The sequence below is a fragment of the Myxine glutinosa genome, chromosome 4 (assembly GCF_964187855.1).
Source record: "Myxine glutinosa chromosome 4, kmMyxGlut1.1, whole genome shotgun sequence".
NCBI lineage: Eukaryota > Metazoa > Chordata > Myxini > Myxiniformes > Myxinidae > Myxine > Myxine glutinosa.
Window position 1 is genome coordinate 196,323,475 of NC_136264.1, and position 26,081 is coordinate 196,349,555.

Consider the following 26,081-nt stretch of genomic DNA (forward strand, 5'->3'; position numbering starts at 1 on the left):
ATCATTGAGCGCTTTCATTTTAGAAATATTTTTGCAAATGCTCGACTCTCATTGGGTCCGGTGTTTGGTGACGCATTTTGTTGAAGATAACCAGGCCCGTGCGGGCCGATGTTGGTCTTAAATTATTTTATTAATACATCGGAGGTGCATAAGATTGTGAATCAAACGACTACGGGTGAAAGAAACTCCTAATGAACGTTTTAAATTTGTTATGCATACTTCCGCCCACGCAAGATGGCTGCGCCCACTGCGCTTCGGATTCTCGAGCCAAGGCATAATCAGGTTTTCAACATAATACGTACTCGTTTATTGACAACACCGGCTTCGCCGGCTACTAGTACCGACTGCAAAGCCGCAATGAGCCGGCGAAGCCAAAGCCTCTTGCCACTATTTTACCCGTCAGTAGGTTAGGTAGTTGGTAGTAGGTAGGTGTAGTTGGTACCGTACCTGGTAAGACTTGGTAAAAGAGAAGAGCAGACAGTCCTCCCCAATACCTACATACAATAAATGTCACAAGAAGCTTAAGGAAGTAACTATACGATGTGCTAGTTTAGGGCCTATTTTAAGAAATTTTAACTGGGCTTAACATACGTTTTCACAGTATGTGTGTAGTCTTCTAACTTCAGTCGCTGTCAGGACTGGTTCTCTCCGGGCACTGCGGCTTCCTCCACCAGAAGTTAGTTTGCAGTAAGATCAGTGCCGACAGATCAGACGATAGCGCCGTTTCAACGGCAATGTGTGACTCGTTAATCAAACCGAGCTTTCTTTCTTTATGTAAACCGCTTATACCGGTAGGTGCAGGACAACATCATAAATCACACAAACCTACTGAGCATGGGAGCATGGGATTGAAGCCTAATTCGGCTTTTCAGGTCTACCACTAAAGAAGAGAAAAATTTCGAAAATGGCCCAGAGTGGTTTACTTTCCAATTACGTTTTTTTTTTTTTTTTTTTTTTTTTTTTTTTGTTTTTTGTATACAAGATCGAGGCTCGTGAAAGAGCGAACATTAATCACACAGAAAGACAAACCGACACATAAAACATATAACATAGGGAGCGGTAGACAAGATGGGGAGAGAGGGGGAAGGACACAAACACAACATTTGAGAGCAGGGACCGAGAGACATGGAGACATCGAGAGATCTGAGAGAGGGCGAGGGCTTTGGGGGGGGGGGGGGCGTGGGAAGGGGGCAGTGGGAGAGGTATAAAACATATGGACACTGCCAGGACTTCCAGGAAAGAAGTTGGAATTTCAAACAAGGTGGATCTGGGGTGAATTAGCGGGGGTAGAAAAGATCAAGGTTTTGGATGGGGGAAGATAAGAGATGGTGGTGAACAGCTGTTTTAAAGACCTGGAGGGAGGAGTGGGATTGAAGGGAGTGAGGTAGTTTGTTCCAGAGGCGGGAGAAAAGAGGAATGAAAGTTGGTTATGCATCGTGAGATGTTGGTTATGCATCGTGAGATATTATGCATCAGAGGTGCATAATAAGTTTCGTGAGAACATTGTTTTTTATCGCGAAAAGAAGGTGATAGACGCTGATAGTGACCTGTAAGTACTCTTGAACATCCTCAACAACACATATATGCTGGTGTGAGCACTCAAAGGTCTTTACACGCTTTAGAGAAATTTACCAGTGTACAGTTAAAGTGTAGACTTAAACTGGTAATTGAAACAGTGTAGATTGTAACCTGGTGAATGAGCAGGAGTCACATGACACTTTCTCACGAATTAGCTTGGGTACCCAAGACTTGGGTACATTTATGTCGTGGTTAAGCATAAACGTCGTCCTTCATGCCACATCTGATAGGTCGGTGTGGCGATGAAGAATGGAGGCGAAACATTGTTCCTCGTTTTGGCTTTGACCGAGTGACATGGCGTTTTGCAGAATCGAGTCGAAAAACACGTTGTTCAAGTGCTCGTACTTTTTCGCTGTGCAGTAAGCGAGTGACTCGATACGTTTCACAGTGCCCAAAGCAATGACGATTTAGCTTAGGAAATTTGAGCATATGATGAGAACTATTTCGAGCAGCATATGCTTACGCGTGATTCGGTTGTTTTACACCAACCTCGTTCCCGGCGTCGCAGACGTCGCAGTGATTCCCGTCGCAGTTCCCGGCGTCGCAGTGATTAATTCGGTGAAGAATTCCGTCTCAACTTCGGATATTTCCGGCCGTGAAAAACTATCCGTATTTCTAAACTAAATATGTAAACCGCTTATACCGTATTTCTGGCCGTGAAAAACTATCCCATACGGCCGCGAGATTTCTAAAAAATAATTCTTCGTCAATGTGAGAATATTTGACGCCGTTTTCACCCTCCGAAACGTGTAATAAGCTTGTAAAAAAATATTTTTTCAAATGCTCGAATCTCATTGGTTCTGGTCTTTGATGACGATTTTCGTTGAAGATAACGAGGTTGGTCTTCACGTATTTTAATTACTAATGAGAGGTTTCATTAGATTATGAATCAAAGAACGACGGGTGAAACAAAGTCCTATTGAACTTTTTCGCAATTGTTTTATGCAAACTTCCGCATCCGGTCGATGGTGCCCATCATTGAGCGCTTTCATTTTAGAAATATTTTTGCAAATGCTCGACTCTCATTGGGTCCGGTGTTTGGTGACGCGTTTTGTTGAAGATAACCAGGCCCGTGCGGGCCGATGTTGGTCTTAAATTATTTTATTAATACATCAGAGGTGCATAAGATTGTGAATCAAACGACGACGGGTGAAAGAAACTCCTAATGAACGTTTTAAATTTGTTATGCATACTTCCGCCCACACAAGATGGCTACGCCCACGGCGCTTCGGATTCTCGAGCCAAGGCATAATCAGGTTTTCAACATAATACGTACTCGTTTATTGACAACACCGGCTTCGCCGGCTACTAGTACCGACTGCAAAGCCGCAATGAGCCGGCGAAGCCAAAACCTCTTGCCACTATTTTACCCATCACCATGGCATCAGTAGGTTAGGTAGTTGGTAGTAGGTAGGTAGGTAGTTGGTAGTAGGTAGGTAGGTAGTTGGTAGTAGGTAGGTAGGTAGTTGGTAGTAGGTAGGTGTAGTAGGTACCGTACCTGGTAAGACTTGGTAAAAGAGAACAGCAGACAGTCCTCCCCAATACCTGCATACCTCTTGCCACTATTTTACCCATCACCATGGCATCAGTAGGTTAGGTAGTTGGTAGTAGGTAGGTAGGTAGTTGGTAGTAGGTAGGTGTAGTAGGTACCGTACATGGTAAGACTTGGTAAAAGAGAAGAGCAGACAGTCCTCCCCAATACCTGCATACCTCTTGCCACTATTTTACCCATCACCATGGCATCAGTAGGTTATGTAGTTGGTAGTAGGTAGGTAGGTAGTTGGTAGGTGTAGTAGGTACCGTACCTGGTAAGACTTGGTAAAAGAGAAGAGCAGACAGTCCTCCCCGATGGCAATACCTGCATACAATACAATAAATGTCACAAGAAGCTTAAGGAAGTAACTATACGATGTGCTAGCTTAAGGCCTATTTTTAACTGGGCTTAACATACGTTTTCACAGTAAGTGTGTAGTCTTCTAACTTCAGTCGCTGTCAGGCGCCAGGGCTGGTTCTCTGACTCTCCGGGCACGGCGGCTTCCTCCACCAGCAGACGTTAGCTTGCAGTGATTAATTCGGTGAATTCCATCTCAACTTCGGATATTTCCGGCCGTGAAAAACTATCCGTATTTCTAAACTAAATATGTAAACCGCTTATACCATATTTCTGGCCGTGAAAAACTATCCCGTACGGCCGCGAGATTTCTAAAAAATAATTCTTCGTCAATTTTAGAATATTTGACGCCGTTTTCACCGTCCGAAACGCGTAATAATAATTGGTTCTGGTGTTTGATGACGATTTTCGTTGAAGATAACGAGGTTGGTCTTAACGTATTTTAATTACTAATGACAGGTTTCATTAGATTAGGAATCAAAGAACGACGGGTGAAACAAGCTCCTATTGAACTTTTTCGCAATTGTTTTATGCAAACTTCCGCATCCGGTCGATGGCGCCCATCATTGAGCGCTTTCATTTTAGAAATATTTTTGCAAATGCTCGACTCTCATTGGGTCCAGTGTTTGGTGACGCGTTTTGTTGAAGATAACCAGGCCCGTGCGGGCCGATGTTGGTCTTAAATTATTTTATTAATACATAGGAGGTGCATAAGATTGTGAATCAAACGACGACGGGTGAAAGAAACTCCTAATGAACGTTTTAAATTTGTTATGCATACTTCCGCCCACGCAAGATGGCTGCGCCCACGGCGCTTCGGATTCTCGAGCCAAGGCATAATCAGGTTTTCAACATAATACGTACTCGTTTATTGACAACACCGGCTTCGCCGGCTATAAAGTGGGTAATTTTGCAATTAAAAGGCGAAATCTTCTTCTTCGCGAATATACGTGATGTCGCACCATGAAAGTGGCTGCCACTTCCGTATTGTTTATGGGTCACATCGCGGTACAATTTAACTCAAACGGTGAATAATTTTCGAATTTTACAAATATGCCGGGTCGATGTGTCCTTCGTGGTTCTAGTAATACAAACCGAGATGGTTTCATGCTACACCAATGGCCGAAAGACCCGAGGGTTGCCAGAAATTGGACGAGGTTTGTCCGAAATACTGATGAGGTTTGTTGATGAGGCTTTCAAAATGTTCACTTTTGTGCTTGGAACATTTTCCAGAGCACTGTTATGAAGCAACAGAGAAGGCTAGATATCGTGGTTATCCACCACTATTGGAAGAGGATGCCACCCCCACGATTAAGCAGAAGAAAGAGCTGTCTCTTGAAACTGCAAGGCCACCCAGCACCACTCCCCTCCGCAATCCCCCATCAACTGTCACCCGGGATAACAATACCCATAATGACCCAACACCTCCCCTCCACCACCCCCCACAATTCCCCTCCACTTGGGATGGGAATTAACACAGCACGACACAGCACGGATACGGCACGACACAGCAAAACACAACATGACCACATACACAAATGGCACCCCGGGAAAGTAAGAAACGGTACGATCCTGTAATATACATGACATGTGGTCAGCCTGCTGTGGTGGGACAAAGCATTGGTCGCACATTTAGTTGGCAGTGTCCAAGTGTGCCTGGGTGGTGTCCGAGTGTGCCTGGGCGGTGTCCGAGTGTACCTAGGAGATGTATGAGTGTGATTGGGTGGTGTCAGAGTGTGCCTGCGCGGTGTCTGAGTGTGCCTGGGTGGTGTCCGAGTGTACCTAGGAGATGTCTGAGTGTGATTGGGTCGTGTCAGAGTGTGCCTGGGTGGTATCTGGGTGTGCCTGGGCGGTGTCTGAGTGTGCCTGGTTGGTGTCTGAGTGTGCCTGGGCGGTGTCTGAGTGTGCCTGGGCGGTGTCTGAGTGTGCCTGGGCGGTGTCTGAGTGTGATTGGGCGGTGTCAGAGTGTGCCTGGGCGGTGTCCGAGTGTACCTAGGAGATGTCTGAGTGTGATTGGGTCGTGTCAGAGTGTGCCTGGGTGGTATCTGGGTGTGCCTGGGCGGTGTCTGAGTGTGCCTGGGCGGTGTCTGAGTGTGCCTGGTCGGTGTCTGAGTGTGATTGGGCGGTGTCAGAGTGTGCCTGGGCGGTGTCCGAGTGTGCCTGGGCGGTGTCCGAGTGTACCTAGGAGATGTCTGAGTGTGATTGGGTCGTGTCAGAGTGTGCCTGGGTGGTATCTGGGTGTGCCTGGGCGGTGTCTGAGTGTGCCTGGTTGGTGTCTGAGTGTGCCTGGGCGGTGTCTGAGTGTGCCTGGGCGGTGTCTGAGTGTGCCTGGGCGGTGTCTGAGTGTGATTGGGCGGTGTCAGAGTGTGCCTGGGCGGTGTCTGAGTGTGCCTGGGCGGTGTCTGAGTGTGCCTGGGCGGTGTCTGAGTGTGCCTGGGCGGTGTCTGAGTGTGCCTGGGCGGTGTCTGAGTGTGATTGGGTGGTGTCAGAGTGTGCCTGGGCGGTGTCTGAGTGTGCCTGGGCGGTGTCTGAGTGTGCCTGGGCGGTGTCTGAGTGTGCCTGATTGGTGTCTGAGTGTGCCTGGGCGGTGTTTGAGTGTGCCTGGTTGGTGTCTGAGTGTGCCTGGGCGGTGTCTGAGTGTGCCTGGGTGTTGTCTGAGTTTCTGGGTGGTGCCCCTCTTGTGTCTTGCCATGTCCGTGCTGTGTCATGCTGTGTCGTGTCCATGCTGTGTCTTGCCATGTCCGTGCTGTCATGCTGTGGCGTGTCCATGCTGTGTCCTTGTTGTGATTGGTATGACGTACTGCGTAGTGACGTCTGGGGGCGTGGCTTCGGTGGTTGCTGGCGGCACGGCATGATGGCCGTGTGTTCTGTGAGAGCTTGGTATCGTCTTTAACAAACCACTTGATTGAAGGAGAGTCCTGAACTTACTACATGGTGGCAGCGGCGGGATCGTGAAGATCAACAAGCAGTTTGACGTTTGGTCTTGTTTTTCTTTGCGGATTACCACGGCGGCACGTTCCGTGTTTTTTCAACATGGCGAAGTTCCCGACAATGGACTGGTCCAGCTCGGAGCTGGCGGAGACCTTCAAGTTATTCAAGCAACGAATGAACTTGGTGCTGTCGGACGAACTTGGTGCTCAAACCTGTCTCCCTCCTCCAATTCCTGATGGCGTCTGGTCAAATCAGTTTCTGGTGTTTGTTCCCTGGCCATCCCCTCCCTTACCTCAAACGACGACAGAGCTGACTGCGCATGTGACAAAGCTGAATGCCGAAACTCTGTGTTTGCCTCTAAATCTTGTGTCCCAAATCCATCTCTCTCTGTACCCAACTTACCCAGTCGTACACAGCTGCTCCTGGACTCTGTGTCCTTCTCTCCCGACTAGGTGGAGAGGTTTCTGTCAAACCTCGACTCTGATTCTGCAACTGGACCAGACAGCATCAGCCCACAGGTCCTAAAATCCTGCTCTGTTGCTCTTTCACACCCTCTGTCTGCTCTCTTCACCCTCTCTTTTGCTTAAGGTCATCTTCCATCAGCTTGGAAATCAGCCAACATTACCGCTTTCCACAAAAAAGGTGCAAAAACAGATCCTTGCAACTACAGACCAATCAGCCTGCTCCCAATAATCAGCAAAGTCATGGAATCCATCATTGCTTAGGATATCAAATCCTTCCTCTTCTCCAATGGCTTGATCTCGGATCAATAATTTGGATTCAGACCAGGTCACTCGACTCTGGACATGCTGCTTCTGCTGTCTCAACAATGGATGGAAGTCCTCAATGCCAAATAGGAAATCAGAGCCGTCTCGCTTGACCTATCTTGTGCCTTCGTTATGGTCTGGCACCCCGCCCTGCTCACCAAATTCTCCTTCGATGGCATCCATGGAAATCTCCACGCAAGGCTTGCAGACTTCCTCTCTGGTCGCCGTCAACGTGTGGCCCTGAATGGGTTTCTCTCATCTCCCCTTCCTGTTCAGGCTGGAGTTCCTCAAGGCAGTGTTCTGGGCCCTGTGCTTTTTCTCGTCTTCATTAATGATCTCTCCGATTCTCTGGAAAATCCTCTCTATCTCTTTGCTGATGACTCCACTCTCCGCACCTCATCCCTCTGATCGGTAGTCTGCAGCCTCCTCACTCTCCGCAGAACTGGACAAAATCACAAACTGGTCAAACAAGTGGAACATGTCTTTCAATCCTGACAAATCTCACACTCTCACTATGTCTCTCCAGAAAGACCGTCTGGATAACCCTCCCATCTACTTTCTCAACAATCCTCTCCAAGAAGTTCTGTCACTCAAGCTTTTCGGTCTCACTATCTGCCATGATCTTTCCTGGGAAAACCACATTTCCAAGCTGGCCTCCAAAGCCAGTCGCCGACTGGGCATCAACCGTCATGTGAAGTCCTTCCTTGGCACACCTGAGCTCCTCACCACATGCAAAGCTTTCATCCGCAGCTCAATGGAATACTGCTCTCTCCTCTGGGCTGGTGCTCCTGCCTCACACCTAGCTCGTCTTCACACTGTTGAAACCAAAGCTTTCAGAATAATTGGTATCTCCCACGATGAAGCTGATTCAGAGGGCCTTTCACTCTCACAGCACGCAAGTTGGTGGTGTTTCTGTCTCCTACAGACTTCTCTCTGGCCTAGCTCCCCCAGCTCTATCTGTGCTCTGTCCCCGAAATATTCCTTCAAGACAGACAATATGATCTGCCAGTAACCCTCTGCTGTGAACCTGCCAAAATGAAGACTGTCTACTCACCTTCACTCTTTCATTCCTCTTTTCTCCTGCCTCTGGAACAAACTCCCACACTCTCTTCAATCCCACTCCTCCCTCCAGGTCTTTAAAACAGCTGTTCACCACCATCTCTTATCTTCCCCCATCCAAAACCTTGATCTTTTCTGCCCCCGTTAATTCACCCCAGATCCACTTTTTTGAAATACCAACTTCTTTCCTGGAAGTCCTAGCAATGTCCATTTGTTTTATACCTCTCCCACCCCCCTTTCCCCTCCCCCTCCCCCCAAGCCCTCTCCCTCCCTCAGATCTCCAATTGTCCCTGTTCTCTACCGTTGTTGTACTTGTGTGCTTCCCCCTCTCTCCCCATCTTGTCTCCTGCTCCCTTTATTATATGTTTTATGTGTCCGTTTATGTTTTTTGTGATTAATGTTAGCTCTTTCATGAGCCTCGATCTTGTATAAAAACAAAAACAAAGAAAAACGAATGGACAATGACCTAGCCAGGGTTCGAACTGCCGACCCCCCAGACTCAGAGCAGATGCTCTATCCATTACGCCACTGAGTCTGGTAATTCTTCTTTCATTGCATTTCTTTTCACAAACATTTCAATTCCCTTTACTCAATCATTATTTTCTCATATGTACTACTCTTTGTACTGACCTCTCTGTCTACTCAATCTCCATTTTGTGTCCAATCTAACTGTTGCTACATTTAATGTCCAAAGTTTTGTGCAGTATGTGAGCTCTTAAACGAAGTAGGATGTTTAGTATATTGTACCAACAAAAAATAGATATTGTTTGTTATCAGTTATAAATTTTTTTATAAACTTGATGTATTTAGAAAATTAAATTCCTATACATTGGTTTAGGTTATTAGCCCGGTCCCCACGCAGAAGGAGATGGGGTTTTTCAATCACTTTTGGGTGTCTGTCTGTCTGGGCCGTAACTTTTTACCTGTTGAGCTTTTGTCCTCAAATTTTCAACAAAGCTTTATTATGAGAATATGGAGAAGCCAAATTAAGAATTTGATCAAAAGGTCAAAGGTCACCGTCACATAAAATCGTCAATTTTCATCCGATTGACCTGAAATTTTAAAAATTTGCATATTGGGTTACTGAATTGGTTCACCAATCAAAGCTCAAAGCTAATTTTTTTTTTTTTTAAGAACAAAAGTTCAGATGTCAACGTCACCAAATCATCAATTTCCATCTGACTTGAAATTCGAGTAGGGTTTGCATATTGGGTCACTGAAGCCTATTGCTTTTGAGGTCAAAAGGTCAAGATCGCCTAAAATCGTCAATTGTTTTGTATTTTTTTTTTGCTGTTTTTTTCATGTTTAGCATACAGAAGAAGAACAAGTCTGAATGCAAAGTGAACACAGATGGGCTTTGCCTTTTCAGATGCTTTCTCGGTGTTTCTTGCATTTAGTAATACCAATAATGTGTTTTGGCAATAACTTGAATATTGACCAGTAACTGATATAATCCTTTGAGATGTGTCCATATGCATACTTGTATAATGAATGTCGCGCAGAACAGAGAGGGAGGAGGCGGAGGAAGAGTAGGAGGAGGAGGGAGGGGAGGGGGAAGAGGGAGGAGGGAGGGTTGGTGGTGGGTGGGGCGAATGGGATTGTTGGTGATGGGTGGGGCGAATGGGATTGATGGCGATACTTGGGAGTTCAGGTGAACTGAACAATGTGGGGAGTGGCAGTGGAGGGTGAAGAGTCAATGCAATATGGGAGGGGGTAGGGGGCCTTGATGCAGGGGGGTAAGGAGGGGAGGAATCTGATTTAACGCAGAGGGAACTTGTCTTTATCCCAGGGCAAAACGGATGTATCCCAGGATGAACTTGACTCAACGCAGGGGAAACATAATGCATGTGGGAACTTGCTGAACATGCGGGAGGTAGAAAAGGAACTTGCTGAATGCAAAGGAGGGGACGGGCTTCCTGAAGGCATATGGTAGGGGGAGTACTTTCTTAACGCAGTGGAGAATTGGCCCAGTTAGATCACAGATATTGATGTGCCATTTGCCATAATAGGTTGTAATTTTCTTTCTTGCACTCCCACAGATGAATGACGCCATGGGATTTGGCCTTCCTTGGGCCTATTTTGTCAGTCTGGTCATCTTCGGCTCTTTTTTTGTTTTGAACCTCGTATTGGGAGTGCTGAGTGGGTAAGCACAGATGACTTGACTTTCTGCATTGCGCAGTCGATCAGCGTTTGCACGGAGACTCTTGGTAAAAGGACACGCTTCATCCTCATAGCATTGGACTCAATCCAATTCTGCATATTGGGTCACTGAATTGGTTCACCAATCAAAAGCTAGAAGTCGATTGTTTTGTTTTTTTAGATAGAAAGTTCAAAGGTCAAGGTTGCGTAAAATCACCAATTTTCACCAAATTGACCAGAAATTTAACGAATTTACATATCAGGTCACTATGTTTATATCTAAAAGAATTTACATATAGTGGGGCTAACCCCTGCTCTAGCAGGGAAAATGGCCTTAAAATGCCTGTTGTTGTTGTAGGTCACTGAATTGGTTCACTAATCAAAAGGTAGCAGTTGATTGTTTTTTGTTTTTTTTAATATCAAAAGGTCAAAGGTCAAGGTTGCATAAAATCGTCAATTTCCATACAATTCACCTGAAATTTTAAGAATTTGCATATTGGGTCACATAATTGCTTCACCAATCAAAAGCTAGAAGCTGATTATTTTTTAGATTAAAAGGTTGCCTCACTGAATTGGGAAACGTATTAGGTTTGAGGTCAAAGGTCAACTCAAGGTCAAACTTCCAAAATCAATTTTCATCTGAAAAACCATCAATTTTCATCCCATTGGCTTAGAAATGTAACAGCATTTCACAGTGCCTCACTGAATTGGGAAACAAACTATTTTTGGATTTTGCAAGTATCGTGCTCTGCATGACATCCTCTTCTTACTTGCCGGAAAAATTCCGGCAAGTATGTTGGTTGGTTGGTTTGTCTGTCTGTCTGTTTGTGTGCAGTACTACGTCTACATCGTTGCACATAGCATCGCCATACTTTACACACATATTTGTCTTGCCCTGGAATAGACTTTGCCCAATTTTTAACTCTCTAGGCCCAAGGCCTCCATTATGACGTCATAATTTGATAATTCGACAAGTACAAAACTTCATCCAATCAAGATGCAATTTCTTGAGCGCCATGTCGGCATAAACTGGTGGAGAAAAAAAAAATGATGACGTCATCGGTCACGTGGTTCGGCCGCCATCTTGGAAAAACCGAAAAACTTTGCACCTCTATATCTCCGAAAGTGCTGAATATAAAAAATTGAGACGTGGCTCATTGTAAAGAACTCTCCATGGGGAATAAAATATGTTAATGATGATGTCATGGGTGCCTCCATTACGACGTCATAATTCGACAAGTACAAAACTTCATCCGATCAAGATGAAATTTATTGAGCATAATCTAGAAATAAATTAGTTTAGAAAACACATAATGATGATGTCATCGGTCACGTGGTTCGGCCACCATCTTGGGAAAACCGAAAAACTTGATCCAAAATGGCCAATAAAAAAAAAGTACATTCCGACAAGTCCTCGGTCTCTGACCGATTTTTCATCTGTCTGTCTGTTTGTGCACAGTACTACGTCTACATCGATGCACATAGCATCGCCATACTTTACACACATATTTGCCATGCCCTGGAATAGACTGTGCCCAATTTTTGAACTCTCTAGGCCAAAGGCCTCCATTATGACATCATAATTCTGCAAGTACAAAACTTCATCCAATCAAGATGCAATTTATTGAGCGCCATGTTGGCATAAACTGGCGGAGAAAAAAATAATGATGACGTCATCGGTCACGTGGTTCGGCCGCCATCTTGGAAAAACCAAAAAACTTTGCACCTCTATATCTCCGAAAGTGCTGAATAGAAAAAATTGAGATATGGCTCATTGTAAAGAACTCTCCATGGGGAATATAAAAAAGTACATTCCGGCAAGTCCTCAGTCTCTGACCGATTTCTAGTTTATTTGTTTGTTTGTTTGTGAACAAAATATCTCAAAAAGTTGTGGACGGATTCGGACGAAATTTGGCAGAGATGTAGCATATGTGACAAGGTCGAAATTATTAGATTTTGGTGAATATCCGGATTCGGATCCGGCTATACATAGCAGGATATCTCAAAAATGTTAGCTCTTTCACAAGCCTCGATTCAGTATACAAAAAAAAAAAAAAAAAAAAAAGTTGTGGACGGATTTGGACTAAACTTGATGGACCGGTTGGGTGTCTGACAAGGACAAATAGATTCGATTTTGGTGAAGATCTGAATATGGATTCGGATATGAGAATTTTTTTTTTGTCCCCCGTCGCTCAGCGGAGCAAAAGGGGGACTATGGCTTTCCCCTCCGTCTGTGTGTCCGTCCGTCCGTGCGTGCGTGCGTGCGGGCGTGCGTGCGAGCGTGCATGCGTAAGCGAAGGACCGCATTCGAATTTGGTGTGTGGGTGCAACCCACGTCAAAATCCAAGATGGCCGCCGCCATGTATGTCTGATGCCATGTATGTCTGAACCTTGTAACCTGCATATCTTGAAAAATAAGAGAAGTACCAACTTCTAATCTGGTGTGTGGTTGTATCTAGGCATAAGGAAGAACGCTATTGAAAATTGGGTCGCCACGTCAAAATCCAAGATGGCCGCCGCCATGTATGTCTGAACCTTGTGAGATGAATATCTTGAAAAATAAGCGGAGTACCAACTTCTAATTTGGTGTGTGGGTGTATCTCGGCATAAGGACGAACGCTATTGAAGATTGGGTCGCCACGTCAAAATCCAAGATGGCCGCCACCATATATATGTCTGAAACTTGTGAGCGAAATATCTAAAAAAATAAGCGAAGTAGCAACGTCTAATCTGGTGTGTGGGTGTATCTAGGCACAAGGAAGAACGCTGTTTAAAATCGGGTCGCCACGTCAAAAGCCAAGATGGCCGCCGCCATGTATGTCTGAAACCTGTGAGATGAATATCTTGAAAAATAAGCAAAGTACCAACTTCTAATTTGGTGTGTGGGTGTACCTCGGCATAAGGAAGAACGCTATTGAAAATTGGGTCGCCACGTCAAAATCCAAGATGGCCACCACCATATATATGTCTGAACATTGTGAGCGAAATAACTTGGAAAATAAGCGAAGTACCAACTTCTAATCTGGTGTGTGGGTGTATCTAGGCACAAGCAAGAACGCTGTTTAAAATTGGGTCGCCACGTCAAAATCCAAGATGGCCGCCGCCATGTATGTCTGATGCCATGTATGTCTGAACCTTGTAACCTGCATATCTTGAAAAATAAGCGAAGTACCAACTTCTAATCTGGTGTGTGGGTGTATCTAGACATAAGGAAGAACGCTATTGAAAATTGGGTCGCCACGTCAAAATCCAAGATGGCCGCCGCCATGTACGTCTGAACCTTGTGAAATGAATATCTTGAAAAATAAGCGAAGTACCAGCTTCTAATCTGGTGTGTGGGTGTATCTCGGCATAAGGACGAACGCTATTGAAAATTGGGTCGCCACGTCAAAATCCAAGATGGCCGCCACCATATATATGTCTGAAACTTGTGAGCGAAATATCTCGAACACTAAGCGAAGTACCAACGTCTAATCTGGTGTGTGGGTGTATCTATTGGGTCGCCACGTCAAAATCCAAGATGGCCACCACAATGTATGTCCGAACCTTGTGAGATGAATATCTTGAAAAATAACGGAAGTACCAACTTCTAATCTGGTGTGTGGGTGTATCTAGGCATAAGGAGGAACGCTATTGAAAATTGGGTCGCCATGTCAAAATCCAAGATGGCCGCCGCCATGGATGTCCGAACCTTGTGAGATGAATATCTTGAAAAATTAGCGAAGTACCAACTTCTAATTTGGTGTGTGGGTGTATCTCGCCATAAGGAAGAACGCTATTGAAAATTGGGTCGCCACGTCAAAAACCAAGATGGTCGCCAGCATATATATGTCTGAACCTTGTGAGCGAAATATCTTGAAAAATAAGCGAAGTACCAACTTCTAATCTGGTGTGTGGATGTATCTCGGCATAAGGAAGAAGGCTATTGAAAATTGGGTCGCCACGTCAAACTCCAAGATGGCCGCCGCCATGTATGTCTGAACCTTGTGGGATGAATATCTTGAAAAATAAGCGAAGTACCAACTTCTAATCTGGTGTGTGGATGTATCTCGGCATAAGGAAGAAGGCTATTGAAAATTGGGTTGCCACGTCAAAATCGAAGATGGCCGCCACCATATATATGTCTGAAACATGTGAGCGAAATATCTTGAAAAATAAGCGAAATACCAACTTCTAATTTGGTGTGTGGGTATATCTCCACATAAGGAAGAAGGCTATTGAAAATTGGGTCGCCACGTCAAAATCGAAGATGGCCGCCACCATATATATGTCTGAAACATGTGAGCGAAATATCTTGAAAAATAAGCGAAGTACCAACTTCTAATTTGGTGTGTGGGTGTATCTCGGCATAAGGAAGGACGCTATTGAAAATTGGGTCGCCACGTCAAAATCCAAGATGGCCACCTTGCGTCCTCCACTTTGTCAACTCGCATCATTTCACCGACGTGGGACCTAGGCGTAACGCTTGTTTTGAGTGATTCTTCACCATTGGGAGATAGGGTCAACTTGACCGGAGGTATGCTCTCTACTTAGTGCCGTTCTAGTTTTAACTGTTTTCGTTATTTTGAGCATATGGAAGAAGATGTCTGAATACAAACGGACGTGGATGGGTTTTGCGTTTTCAGATGTTTTCTAGTTTATTTTGACATCTGGTTAATATCAATATATGTGTCACCTATTGGATTGCAGCCTTCTTACTGTGCATTGTTTAGTATTTGACAACCCTGAGAATGTCACAAATTGAAATTTCAATGTTGCTTTGGGTCAATGTAAACTTCCATCAGCTTATTCAAAGTATGTGTCAAGGTTTATAAGAGTCAAGTATGTGTAGCTCCAATAGCTCAAGCCAAAGCCCAGACACAGGTTGGAATCTTCGGAAAGTTTGCCAAGGTGCTTATCATGCCGGGTTTTATTGCCCCACTTCATTATCACATTCAGGGTCAGACAGGATCTGGCGGAGGTAGTGCACTTACCATTGAGCTCTCTTGTCCTGGTTCAATCCCTGACCTGACTACAAACTGTCGAATTGGTGCTTCACCAGCAGGGCATTGCATCAGAAAGAGTTCCGTCTCTTGGATGGACATTAAACTGGGTATCCTGACTGCTAGTTGTAGCTGGTGGACATTAAAGCTCCCACGGTTAATTTCGTGAAGAGTAGGAGAATTTTTGATGCTACCCTGAACAAATTCCATATTCCTGTCCAAATGAGCTACAATGCTATTTGCAATGATTCAATTATGAAATCCCAACTACCTACCATTAAATTCACTGAATGTAAAAGCATTGCTGAGTAATGAGGCAAAGTAAACACTTAATGACTTTCTGCACACCCTACAGGGAGTTCTCGAAGGAGCGTGAGAAAGCCAAGGCCCGTGGAGACTTCCAGAAACTTCGTGAGAAACAGCAGCTCGAGGAAGATCTCAAGGGATACCTGGATTGGATCACACAAGCTGAGGATATCGATCCGGACAACGAGGATGACGGTGGCATCCGTCGTTGCACTAGTGAGTTATGTCAACTGAATTTATCGCTTCAATGCCATAATTATGGTGGTTATGATTGCTATCTATTGATAAATTTGTGACACACTTAATTGAAAACACCCATAATGGTTACAACTCCTTAATCCCCCTTAGGAATCCTTCATGCCCTCATTTAGGGAATTTCCCCAGAGAGTTTTCACAGTTTAGTTTTAAAATATTGAAACTTTCCCCTTCAGTGTTGTATTCTGTTGTATATTATATATAACACACTTTTCTTCTTCTTCTTTAAAAGGTTATCTTCGATTTGCTCACCAAATCTCTTCACTTCAAATAAAAATTCAATCTCTTACAGTTCTTCCTTTCTACATTCCCTAAACTCACTTACATTACACCCCTCCTCCAACGTTTTCAAATGGATATCTGACTTGAAAATCACAAGAAACTCATTTTACAATAAATGTTAGTTTTCCATTAATCGTCCAACACTTTCTAAAATCCAAACTCACCCTCACCTCCTAAACTCCCCCATCACCCCTCCCTTTCAAATCTCCCCCCTCACCCCTCCCCTCCTGAACTTCCCCAAACACTTCTGCTTCAAATCTCCCCGCTCACCCCTCCCCTCCCAAACTCCCCCCTCGCCCCTACCCTCCTAAATTCCCCCTTACCCCTCCCCTTCAAAACTCCGCCCTTCCCCCTCCCCTTGAAATCTCCCCACCCTCCATTTTTCTCCAATTCTCCCCTCTCACCCCTCCTCCTCAAAGCGTCCTCCTCCCTACCTCCTCTCCCTTCCAACTCTTACCTCCATCTCCTCCAACCTTCTTCCTCACTCTGCCCCCCTCCCTCAAACAACATCTCACTGTGCCTCATCCAATCACCATCAAACCTTTTGTCCTCCTCATCCTTCCCTTTCTCCTAGCTCTTCTGAAATCTCCGATACACTATCAACAGCTCTCCCTACCTCCTCCTCCTCTTCCTCATCTTACCCTACCCCTCCCCTGTCTTGTATCCGATGCTCCCCCTTCCTCTTCCTTAAAGGTATGGACCTCAAACATCCGGGGCCTTCGCTCAAACCTGATTGATCTCTCTATACAGGTTGCTTCTGACAAACCAGACTTAATCTGCTTAACAGAAACTTTCCTCCTTAAAGATGTCTCTGATTCCTCAATATCTCTCCCTGGTTACTCCATCCTCCGGTATAATAGACCTGAGCCTCGTACTGGTGGTGGGGGTTGCTATCTTTATCAAAAACTATCTTTCCTCACTCTCCCTGCACTGCCCTCTCCAAACCTCACCCCCAGGAGTACCTCTGGCTTCGGCTTCCCCTCCACTCCCACTTTTTGTTCATATGTGTCTTGAACCGTCCACCAAACAGTGATGACTCCATCTACATCTCGCTGTCTGATAACATTGATTAACTTCTGTCTACTCATCCCAACACTCTCTTCTTCATATGTGGTGATGTAAACTGTCATCATGCCAGCTGGTTGGGTGTGGGTACCTCTCACTCCAGCCATGGCACCTCAGCAAAAGATTTCTGTGACAAACTGGGCCTGACACATTCTGTCAATTTCCCAACCTGGATCTCAGTCAACGGAGCATCTTCTCTTCAAGACTTGGTTATGACAAACTTCCCTGCAAATGTCTGCTGCTCTTCTTCTGCTCCAATCAGTTCATCTGACCATATGCTTGTTAAAGTGGATATCTCTCTGGCCATACTCAGAGAGCCTCCTCAGTGTCGACGAGCCTGGCATTTCACTCAGTCCAACTGGCACGGTCTTCATGCAGCCATGAATCATCTGGACTGGTCTCCCATCTCTATTGCCTCTGACATCAACTCTTCCTGGGAATTCTTCCAAAGTAAACTGCTCTCTCTCATGCACAGATTTATCCCATCTCGTCTTCAGTTGTCATATCCTTCCTCCCGTCCATGGTACACGGAATCTTGTGGTGAGGCAGTTTCCCTGAAACAACTTGCCTTCGTCTCCTGGAAAGCAAATCCAACGGAAGGAAATCTCATTTCCTTTCACAAAGCCCCGGAACAAGTGTGTGTCCACCCTCAGGAGAGCCAGGAAACACTATAGTCAGGTTCACTATGTTTTTTCGTTCAAAATCATGGTAGATTAGCAAACCTATACATTTTTGGAAACGTTATTACATGGAAAATCTGAAAATCAATGTTTACATTTGCCAATTCCGACCAATTTGATTCGACCAATTCGACCAATCGACCAATTCCATTCGACCAATTCGACCATTCGACCAATCGCTTTGATCGACCATTCGACCATTCGACCAATTCTATCGATTCGATTCGATTCATCGAATTCGATTCGATCGACCATTCGACCAATTCGATTTGCCAATCAGTTTGACCGACCTTTGCTTGTGTGGAACGGACTGTGAAAACGATGCGGACTATATTGTCGGATACGCCACACAGGACAGTGATGACGAACTCTAAATGGCATATTCTGTAATCGTGTATGTTTGATGCCATTGACTGCCCGTGTAGATGTGAAGTTATACTGACTGCATGTGTATATATGATTTTGCTGACTGCCTGTGTATGTTTGGTGATATGAATTATTGTGACACATTTTGATGTTATTAACTGCCTGTACAAAATGATAACATGTATTTGATTATGCAACTTATCGCGAATATAAAGACAGTATTTTGCAATTCAAAACCTTTGATTCGTATCTTACCATTCCCCATAGCACTAATTTGATACTTTCATTGGATTCCTTGTCCCTGAAAATATAGGTTTAGTATATTTTTAAAAGTTTTTAGGGTAATTAGAGGCAGAAATGGAACAAAATATGTATTTTACAGTGGCCATTTTGAAAATCCAAAAATGGCCGCCATACAGGTATCTCTCCAAATGTAAACATTGATTTTTAGTTTCCTTATGCTATAACCTTTGCAAAAATGTATAGGTTTGCTAATCTACCATGATTTTGAACGAAATATAATTTATTGACATAGTGAACCTGACTACTATCTCTCTTCTCTCAAGACTGAACTCTCAAACCTGTCTCCCTCTTCCAATTCCTGGTGGCATCTGGTCAAATCTGTTTCTGGTGTTTGTTCCCCCTCCATCCCCTTCCTTATCTCAAACGGCTACACAGCTTACTCCACACGTGAAAAAGCTGAATGCCTCAAGTCTGTGTTTACCTCAAAATCTTGTGTCCCAAACCAGTCTCTCTCTGTACCCACCTTACCTAGTCATACCCAGCTGCCCCTGGACTCTGTGTCCTTCTCTGGTGACAAGGTGGAGAAGATTCTGTCAAACCTCGACTCTGATTCTGCAACTGGACCAGACGGCATCAGCCCACGGGTCCTAAAGTCCTGTGCTTCCGCTCTTTCACGCCCTCTCTCTGTTCTCTTCACCCTCTCTTTTGCTCAGGTCATCTGTCATCAGCTTGGAAATCAGCCAACATCACCGCTTTACACAAGAAAGGTGCAAAAACAGATCCTTGCAACTACAGACCAATCAGGCTGCTCCCAATAATCAGCAAAGTCATGGAATCCATCATTGCTTCGGATATGAAATCTTTCCTCTTCTCCAATGGCTTGATCTCTGATCATCAATTTGGTTTCAGACCTGGTCACTCTACTCTGGACATGCTGCTACTGCTTTCTCAACAATGGATGGAGGTCCTCAATGCCAAACAGGAAATCAGAGCTGTCTCCCTTGACCTATCTTGTGCCTTCTTTACGGTCTGGCACCCCGCCCTGCTCACCAAATTCTCCTCCTATGGTAAGCATGGAAATCTCCACGCATAGCTTGCGGACTTTCACACATAGCATCGTAGATTTTACACATCTCTCCATTGGGAATAAAATATGTTAATGATGGTGTCACAGGTGCCTCCATTATTACGTCATAATTCAACAAGTACAAAACTTCATCCGATCAAGATGAAATTTCCTGAGCATCATCTTGGGATAAATTGGTGGAGAAAAAAAATGATAACGTCATTGGTCAAGTGGTTAGGCTGCCATATTTGTTTCAACACAAAAGCCTTAAACCCCACTAAAAACATGAACTGGCGAGGGTCTGCAATCTGCTCTTTCTTGTTATCTCCGCCACCAAAGGTGGATGGAGGTTATGTTTTCACTCCTGTCTGTCTGTTTGTCTGACTGTGAACAAGATATCTCAAAAAGTTGTGGACGGATTCGGACGAAATTGGGTGGGGATGTAGCGTTTATGACAAAGACGAAATGATTAGATTTTGGTACAGATCCGGATTCGGATCCGGCTAGTAGAATTTTAAGTGATTCTTCACCATTGGGAGATAGGGCCAAAATCGACATATAGCAGAATATCTCAAAAAGTTTTGGACGAAACCTGGTGGACAGGTTGCATGTGTGACAAGGACAATAGTTTCGATTTTGGTGAAGATCTCAATATGGATTCGGATACCAGAATTATTTAATTTTTTTTAGAAATTCTTCACCATTAAGAGATCGGGTGAAAAGCGATATATAACATGATATTTAATAAAGTTATGGACGAGTTATGACTAAACTTGGTGGAAGAGTTGGTTAGGTGACAAGAACAAGCAGATTAGATTGTGGTTCAGGTCCGAATCCAGATCTGGCCTATCAGTGGGATACAAAACGTAAACTGTTCAGCCTGGCGGAGGTGTGCGCTCTACCGAGTGCCGCTCTAGTTTTCAAGTGTGTTCGAGCGTTCTTTTTCTATATCTAGAATAGTCTAGACTGTATGACAAAAAGAAAACACTCACAAAATATGTTCCCCTCGCTTTGCTCGGGAAATTAATTTTTTTCAATGCAATATAAATTTTTTCGCCCCCACTAACCTAAAGCCATGGATCCGCGCCTGCCTGAGGTCCACACAAGGACGTGTTTGGTGCACACCATCTTGTCTTTGGTCCACACAAACGGATCTGGACTGGCAATTGGGACAATCGTGCATTTATTTAACCATTAGCTCTTCCAGACAGAAATGATTATGCTTTTATTCAAATGAATACCAAGCAGAATGTAAATATTAAGTGTGGTGGTGATTAAACATAAATATAGCAAGTAGATAAATTATATATATTTTCATTTATTTCAAGTTTTCTAACAGGTTTCCCTCCCCCACATCAGTTTTACTGAATTTAAATGATAAGAAGTCATCATTCTGTACTGGATAAAGAAGCACAGGATGGAAAACAGTGTCTAGACATGTTTACGTGAAACATCGTGCTGGAGAAATATGTCAAGCTGAATATATCAATTTTCGGTTGTTGATGTTCTGTCACGTTCAATGCTATTCTCCACCTCACGAAATGAGAGTGCTTGAGTCACACTCGCAAAGGGCAACATTACCTCGAACCGCCTCCAACCAGTCTCAGTGGCACAATGGTTGGGGCATCTACTCTTTTTTTTGTATACTGAATCGAGGCTCGTGGAAAGAGCTAACATTTATTCCACAAACAAATCAACCAGACAAACAAAACATACAAAAAGAGGGAGCGGAAGACAAGATGGGGAGAGGAGGGGAAGCACACAAACACAACACCTGAGAGCAGGGAGAAGCGTGGGAGGGAGAAGGCCTGGGGGGAGGAGGCGTGGGAAGGGGAGAGGTATAAAACACAAGGAGACCAAGGACTTCCAGGACAGAAGTTGGTATTTCAAAAAAGTGTAGGATTTTGGGTGAAATTAGTGGGGGTAGAAAATTTGTGTAGTTGAGTTTGAGCAGCAGGGTTACTAGTATCGACCCAACGATTATTGAAGAATTCGATACCAATTTTGTACCAGTCGATGGTGAATACGCGATGAGCATCTAGCAGAACCTTTAGTTGTGAGTCTGAGAGATTGGCAATTCGAACCTGACGCTGGTCCAGTCATACCAAAGACTTGAAAAATGATAAGTGCTGCTTTCTTGCTTGAAGCTCGGCATTTAAATAGGATAGCACATGGACAAACGACCATAAGTTGGCAATCAATGCACAGGCTTCAATGACCTCCATCTGTGTTGAACTTCCATGTAAGATAACTCTTATTATTGTTACTTGAAACACCTGCACTCCACAGGAGCGGCAAGCTGGAGGTCGCAACTTTAAGTTGAGCTGGAGGCTATCCCAACTTAGTATAAAGTTTCCGTGTACATCCTGAGTACAACCACCAAGTTGCAACACATTTCATCCCACATGTATGATGACTCTAGCTTTCATTATATTGTTATGGATCGCGGTTTAGATGTTATGATGGGCCGAGCGGATGGTCCACCGCGACCTAACAGTTCCCCCGATTCTTCCCCAACTCACCCGATTCACCCAGACATTGGCCAAATCACGCTACGCTAAATCAATGATTGGAAAGGACACAACGACTGGGATAAATGAAACGACGCAAGGGGTACAGTTCTCAAGACCTCCGGAGGAGGATATAATTAGTGGTGGAGAAAAGGGGTAGATTACAAGGTAGAGTGAGGTAAAAGACACAGAAGAGATAGGCACTTAGATACAATCTTATCTACCCAGACAGACCACAGACAAACGGAACAAGGCTGACTTACACAGGGATTGATGGCAGGGAAGGACAGGTCAGTTGATAGCACAAGGTGCACCTTGGCTCGGGGACAGGATCAAGCACGGTCCAAAAGATGCAGGGAGGCCTCACAGTGCTCGGAGGTGGCGTCTTTCTTTCTCCAAGCTCAGCGCGCATCTGACGTCACCTCCCTCTTCCTGCGCATGCTCAGCGGGGAGTCACACGCCCTCGGCTGGTTGGCTCCGCCCCAGATGGGACCGGTCCGCCGCTCCCATTGGGTGTGGGGGTTACCGGGCTCCGCCCTTGACGAGGAGCTGACAGCGAGCCCCTACGTGGTAACCCCGTCGAGCACATGTTCGATGGCGGCTCGTTGGAAAGGCCTGGTGCCCTCCCAACACCCCCTACCAACCAAGCCGGAGTGAGGACGCGCACTCCCCGCGCCGCCGCCGTTGTTGTTGTTGTTGTTGTTGCTGAACCGTGAGGAAGAGCTGCGGGGAGGTATTGGGAGGTCCTAAACTTCCTAACGGTGCCATACAATCACATTCTGGTGCAACGAAGAGTCAGAATTAATGGAAACGAGTCCTTAACTGACATAGACTAAGAATAACTAGCAAGATGTCCTATAGTTGTCTTACATGAGATGCGGTGAACCTGGGCACGACATTTAATGGGGGAAATAGGGGGAGGTCGGGTCTACAGAGTGTTGTTTACAGAAAATGGGACTAGGGAATGGGGGATTGGGGATAGTTGGGAAGTATTGAGGAAATAGGGGAATATTTACAAGCGGATATGGATGGATGCAAATCCCATATCCGCAACATTGCACCCTTCTCTACCTCGGGGCGGCCTGACCCGATAATTTTTTACCTACTTTAGTGTGGCACTCAGATGTAGTTCCCTCTACTATTAACTCAACCCTGAGTGCGACAGTTTTACAGATGTTCACAAATGAGTAAATATGTCCCCCTGCGACGTTGCACCCTTCTCCTAACAGAAACACACCCACAGGATAACCGAATCGCGGAAAGCATCCTCAAACTAAACATACAGCCGGTAGGGAGCATCATTTACACAAGACTACACTGATATTTACACTACGATCCAGGACCTGTTCTTTGAGGAACACATGCAGATGTTATGCATAGAGAGAGAGCACGCATGCCAGCATCGATACACCAACCCACGAGTGCCCTGTGGCCCTACGGCCTTTAATAATGTGCAGAGCACCCCTTCCAAGCACCAAAAGCACCACCCCATTATGTACAGTCAGCACCATCCGGTGCACCAATAAAGTGTTCAATAACAATGCACAATTAAGTGTCCATGGTCACCGGTGGTGTCGCAGCCGGCCGATGTTCTGCCGCTGGTCTTGCCTTCTTGGAGTGCACTTGGCCTTCTGGCTTCTTTAGAAATAAAGAAAGGCGCCAACCGCGTCCATTTCTAAATTGTGGCCGTCAGGGGGGCCAACTAAAAGTGGTTCACCTGTATGGCATAGGTGCCACGTTGACCCAGAGGTCCATCCACGGGTGGTGCTTGACCGCAAAAGAACTGCGGTCCATTGTGGGCGGCCACAAAAATTGCGGTCCATATGGTGTATCGATCCAGGCAGCAAGCAGCGGAAGTACAGGCCCACAACTGCGGAGCCAGCACCTCTCTCTCCTCTCTCTCTGCCCCAAAGCCAGATCCTCGGAGGTGGGAGACAAAAGAAGACAAGTGAGTAAGGTGGTAAGGGTGCAAAAGTGCACGCAATATAAGGTAATGCACACTGGGGGCACATGGGAACCAGGTGAGACAGGTACGTTCCTACCGTACGCCCCCCCCCCCCCCCACCAGGTAACCTACATTGCCCCTCCCTTACCCCTTACTGTATCCACAAAACACAACACTACCCATAAACATCTACTTTACACATCAACAAACGTCCCTACTGTCTTCCCCGTTCCTCCCATAAACCAAATTCGTCTTCTCTCCCTCCTAACCAATCAAATTTGCCATTTCCAACTCTCATCAAAATTTGCCATCACCAATTCATCATCAGTCCCTCCTAAGGAGGGAGAGATGGAATCACCCCAATGTCTCATCCACGTCGTGATGCGTCTCACAAATCCAACAGCAATTCTCATTTCCTGCAACACAGAACAAAGGAACACAGGTGTGGAGTCATCATCACCACCTCACGTAAGTGGCTGCGTATGGTGCGACAGGTTCATCAATCCTAACTATTTCCTAAATGACTTTAACAACTTTACATTACCCGGGGTCTTTCCCTGCCAATCCATTGGCCAACTTACACTATGGGTTCTAAAAACCAATTCCCATTGACCAAACTGTGGTGCTTCTCAAGTTGGGGTCTCACTCCCCCGATTCATCACTTGGTGCCCCCGCACAATTTCGGTGGCTGGGTCGTGTGACGCTCCCAGCTGGTCCGCCCACCGGCACACCTCCACCACTGTTGTTGCCTACCGAGCTCACCTGCTCCTCACCCTAACCTAACTAACTGGGGAAGGCCCTCACGCACTCTCACCCCCTCAGTGCCCTCTCTGGCACGGGCTGCCCAATCCACACCCGGGATCCTCAGGCACCCACTGACACTAACGGCTCCCAGAGCCCACCTGCGGCCTCACCTGGCCGACATCTAACAGTGGCGGAGTGCCCAACCATTCACACTCATACTAACAGGCCACACGACCAGCCAATTTCACCACACCAATGCACCCATCCACAATACCATTCGGCATCCGCACCACAAATGCCAATATCCAACCACAATTTACCTATACCTTCTAACTATTCTTTAAACTACCCTCCCCGGGTACTCGTGAAGAGGGGTCCACTCTTCCCCCATCCACACCTTCGCACCATGCACACCACTCCATACCACTTACTCCAACTCTCTCCACACCACTCATTCTCTGCTCCATATATTCCACACACCTGTACTTGCACACCTGTGCTCTCATACTTGGTGCCGCCTGCACCCTTCTCTCCCCCAAGCGCATTTGCGCTGATCCACAACACTCACTACTCATACACTGCTCCACACACCTGTCCAGTTCTCACACAGCATCATCTCATCCAACTACTCCCCTCTGAAACTTGCGCTTCCCAGTCGTCCCTTTAAACTATTGCGCTCCCTCGTCATTATCAAACACTAAGCTACTACGTCCCCACTACAGGTATCAGTCACTATCTAACCTTAACGTCACCTAATGTCATCTTCGCTAGTTCCCTACACACAATATCCTAACCCACCCGGGCTAGTTTTCACTGCCATCAACCCCATAAACTATAGCGCATTTGCCCCATTCATGGGAAGGGTGGCAGGGATGCCACCCTTACCCACCGTCATACGGCGCGAGTGGGACCTTGTGGGACCACCTCGTATGCGAGTCGTTGCCCGCCTGCCGGAGCCCGTGCGTCGCCCCTTGCGGGGTCAGCGCGGGGCCGAACCGGCCGGGCCCCCACAGTACATTACCCCCAAGGGGCTCTCGTGCCTCCCCTGTCCCTCTAAAAACTACCCCTGTTGGTGTCGATGCATGGGTCACACTTCCGCAACCCGCTACCCATTCCATACCACCACAACCTTGCTCACTCACACCTCGCACCTCTCCCATCACCGGACCCTCTCACTCGCACCCTCGTTCCATACCCTCCGGACCAGCCATACACCTCACTCTTGGCCTCTCACGAACATCCGGGTCCATCTCGACCCCCAAGCTTATTAAA

At 45.8% G+C, this 26,081-nt stretch overlaps 1 protein-coding gene across 1 annotated transcript in view; it reads left to right on the forward strand.

The window, feature by feature from the left end:
* Positions 1–26,081, forward strand: part of LOC137426005 (voltage-dependent L-type calcium channel subunit alpha-1D-like) — a 545,673-nt gene that overhangs the window by 295,485 nt on the left and 224,107 nt on the right. Inside the window, 2 exon segments of the mRNA XM_078775346.1 lie at positions 10,266–10,369; positions 15,703–15,848. Of these exon segments, the coding sequence (XP_078631472.1) occupies positions 10,266–10,369; positions 15,703–15,848 (250 nt within the window).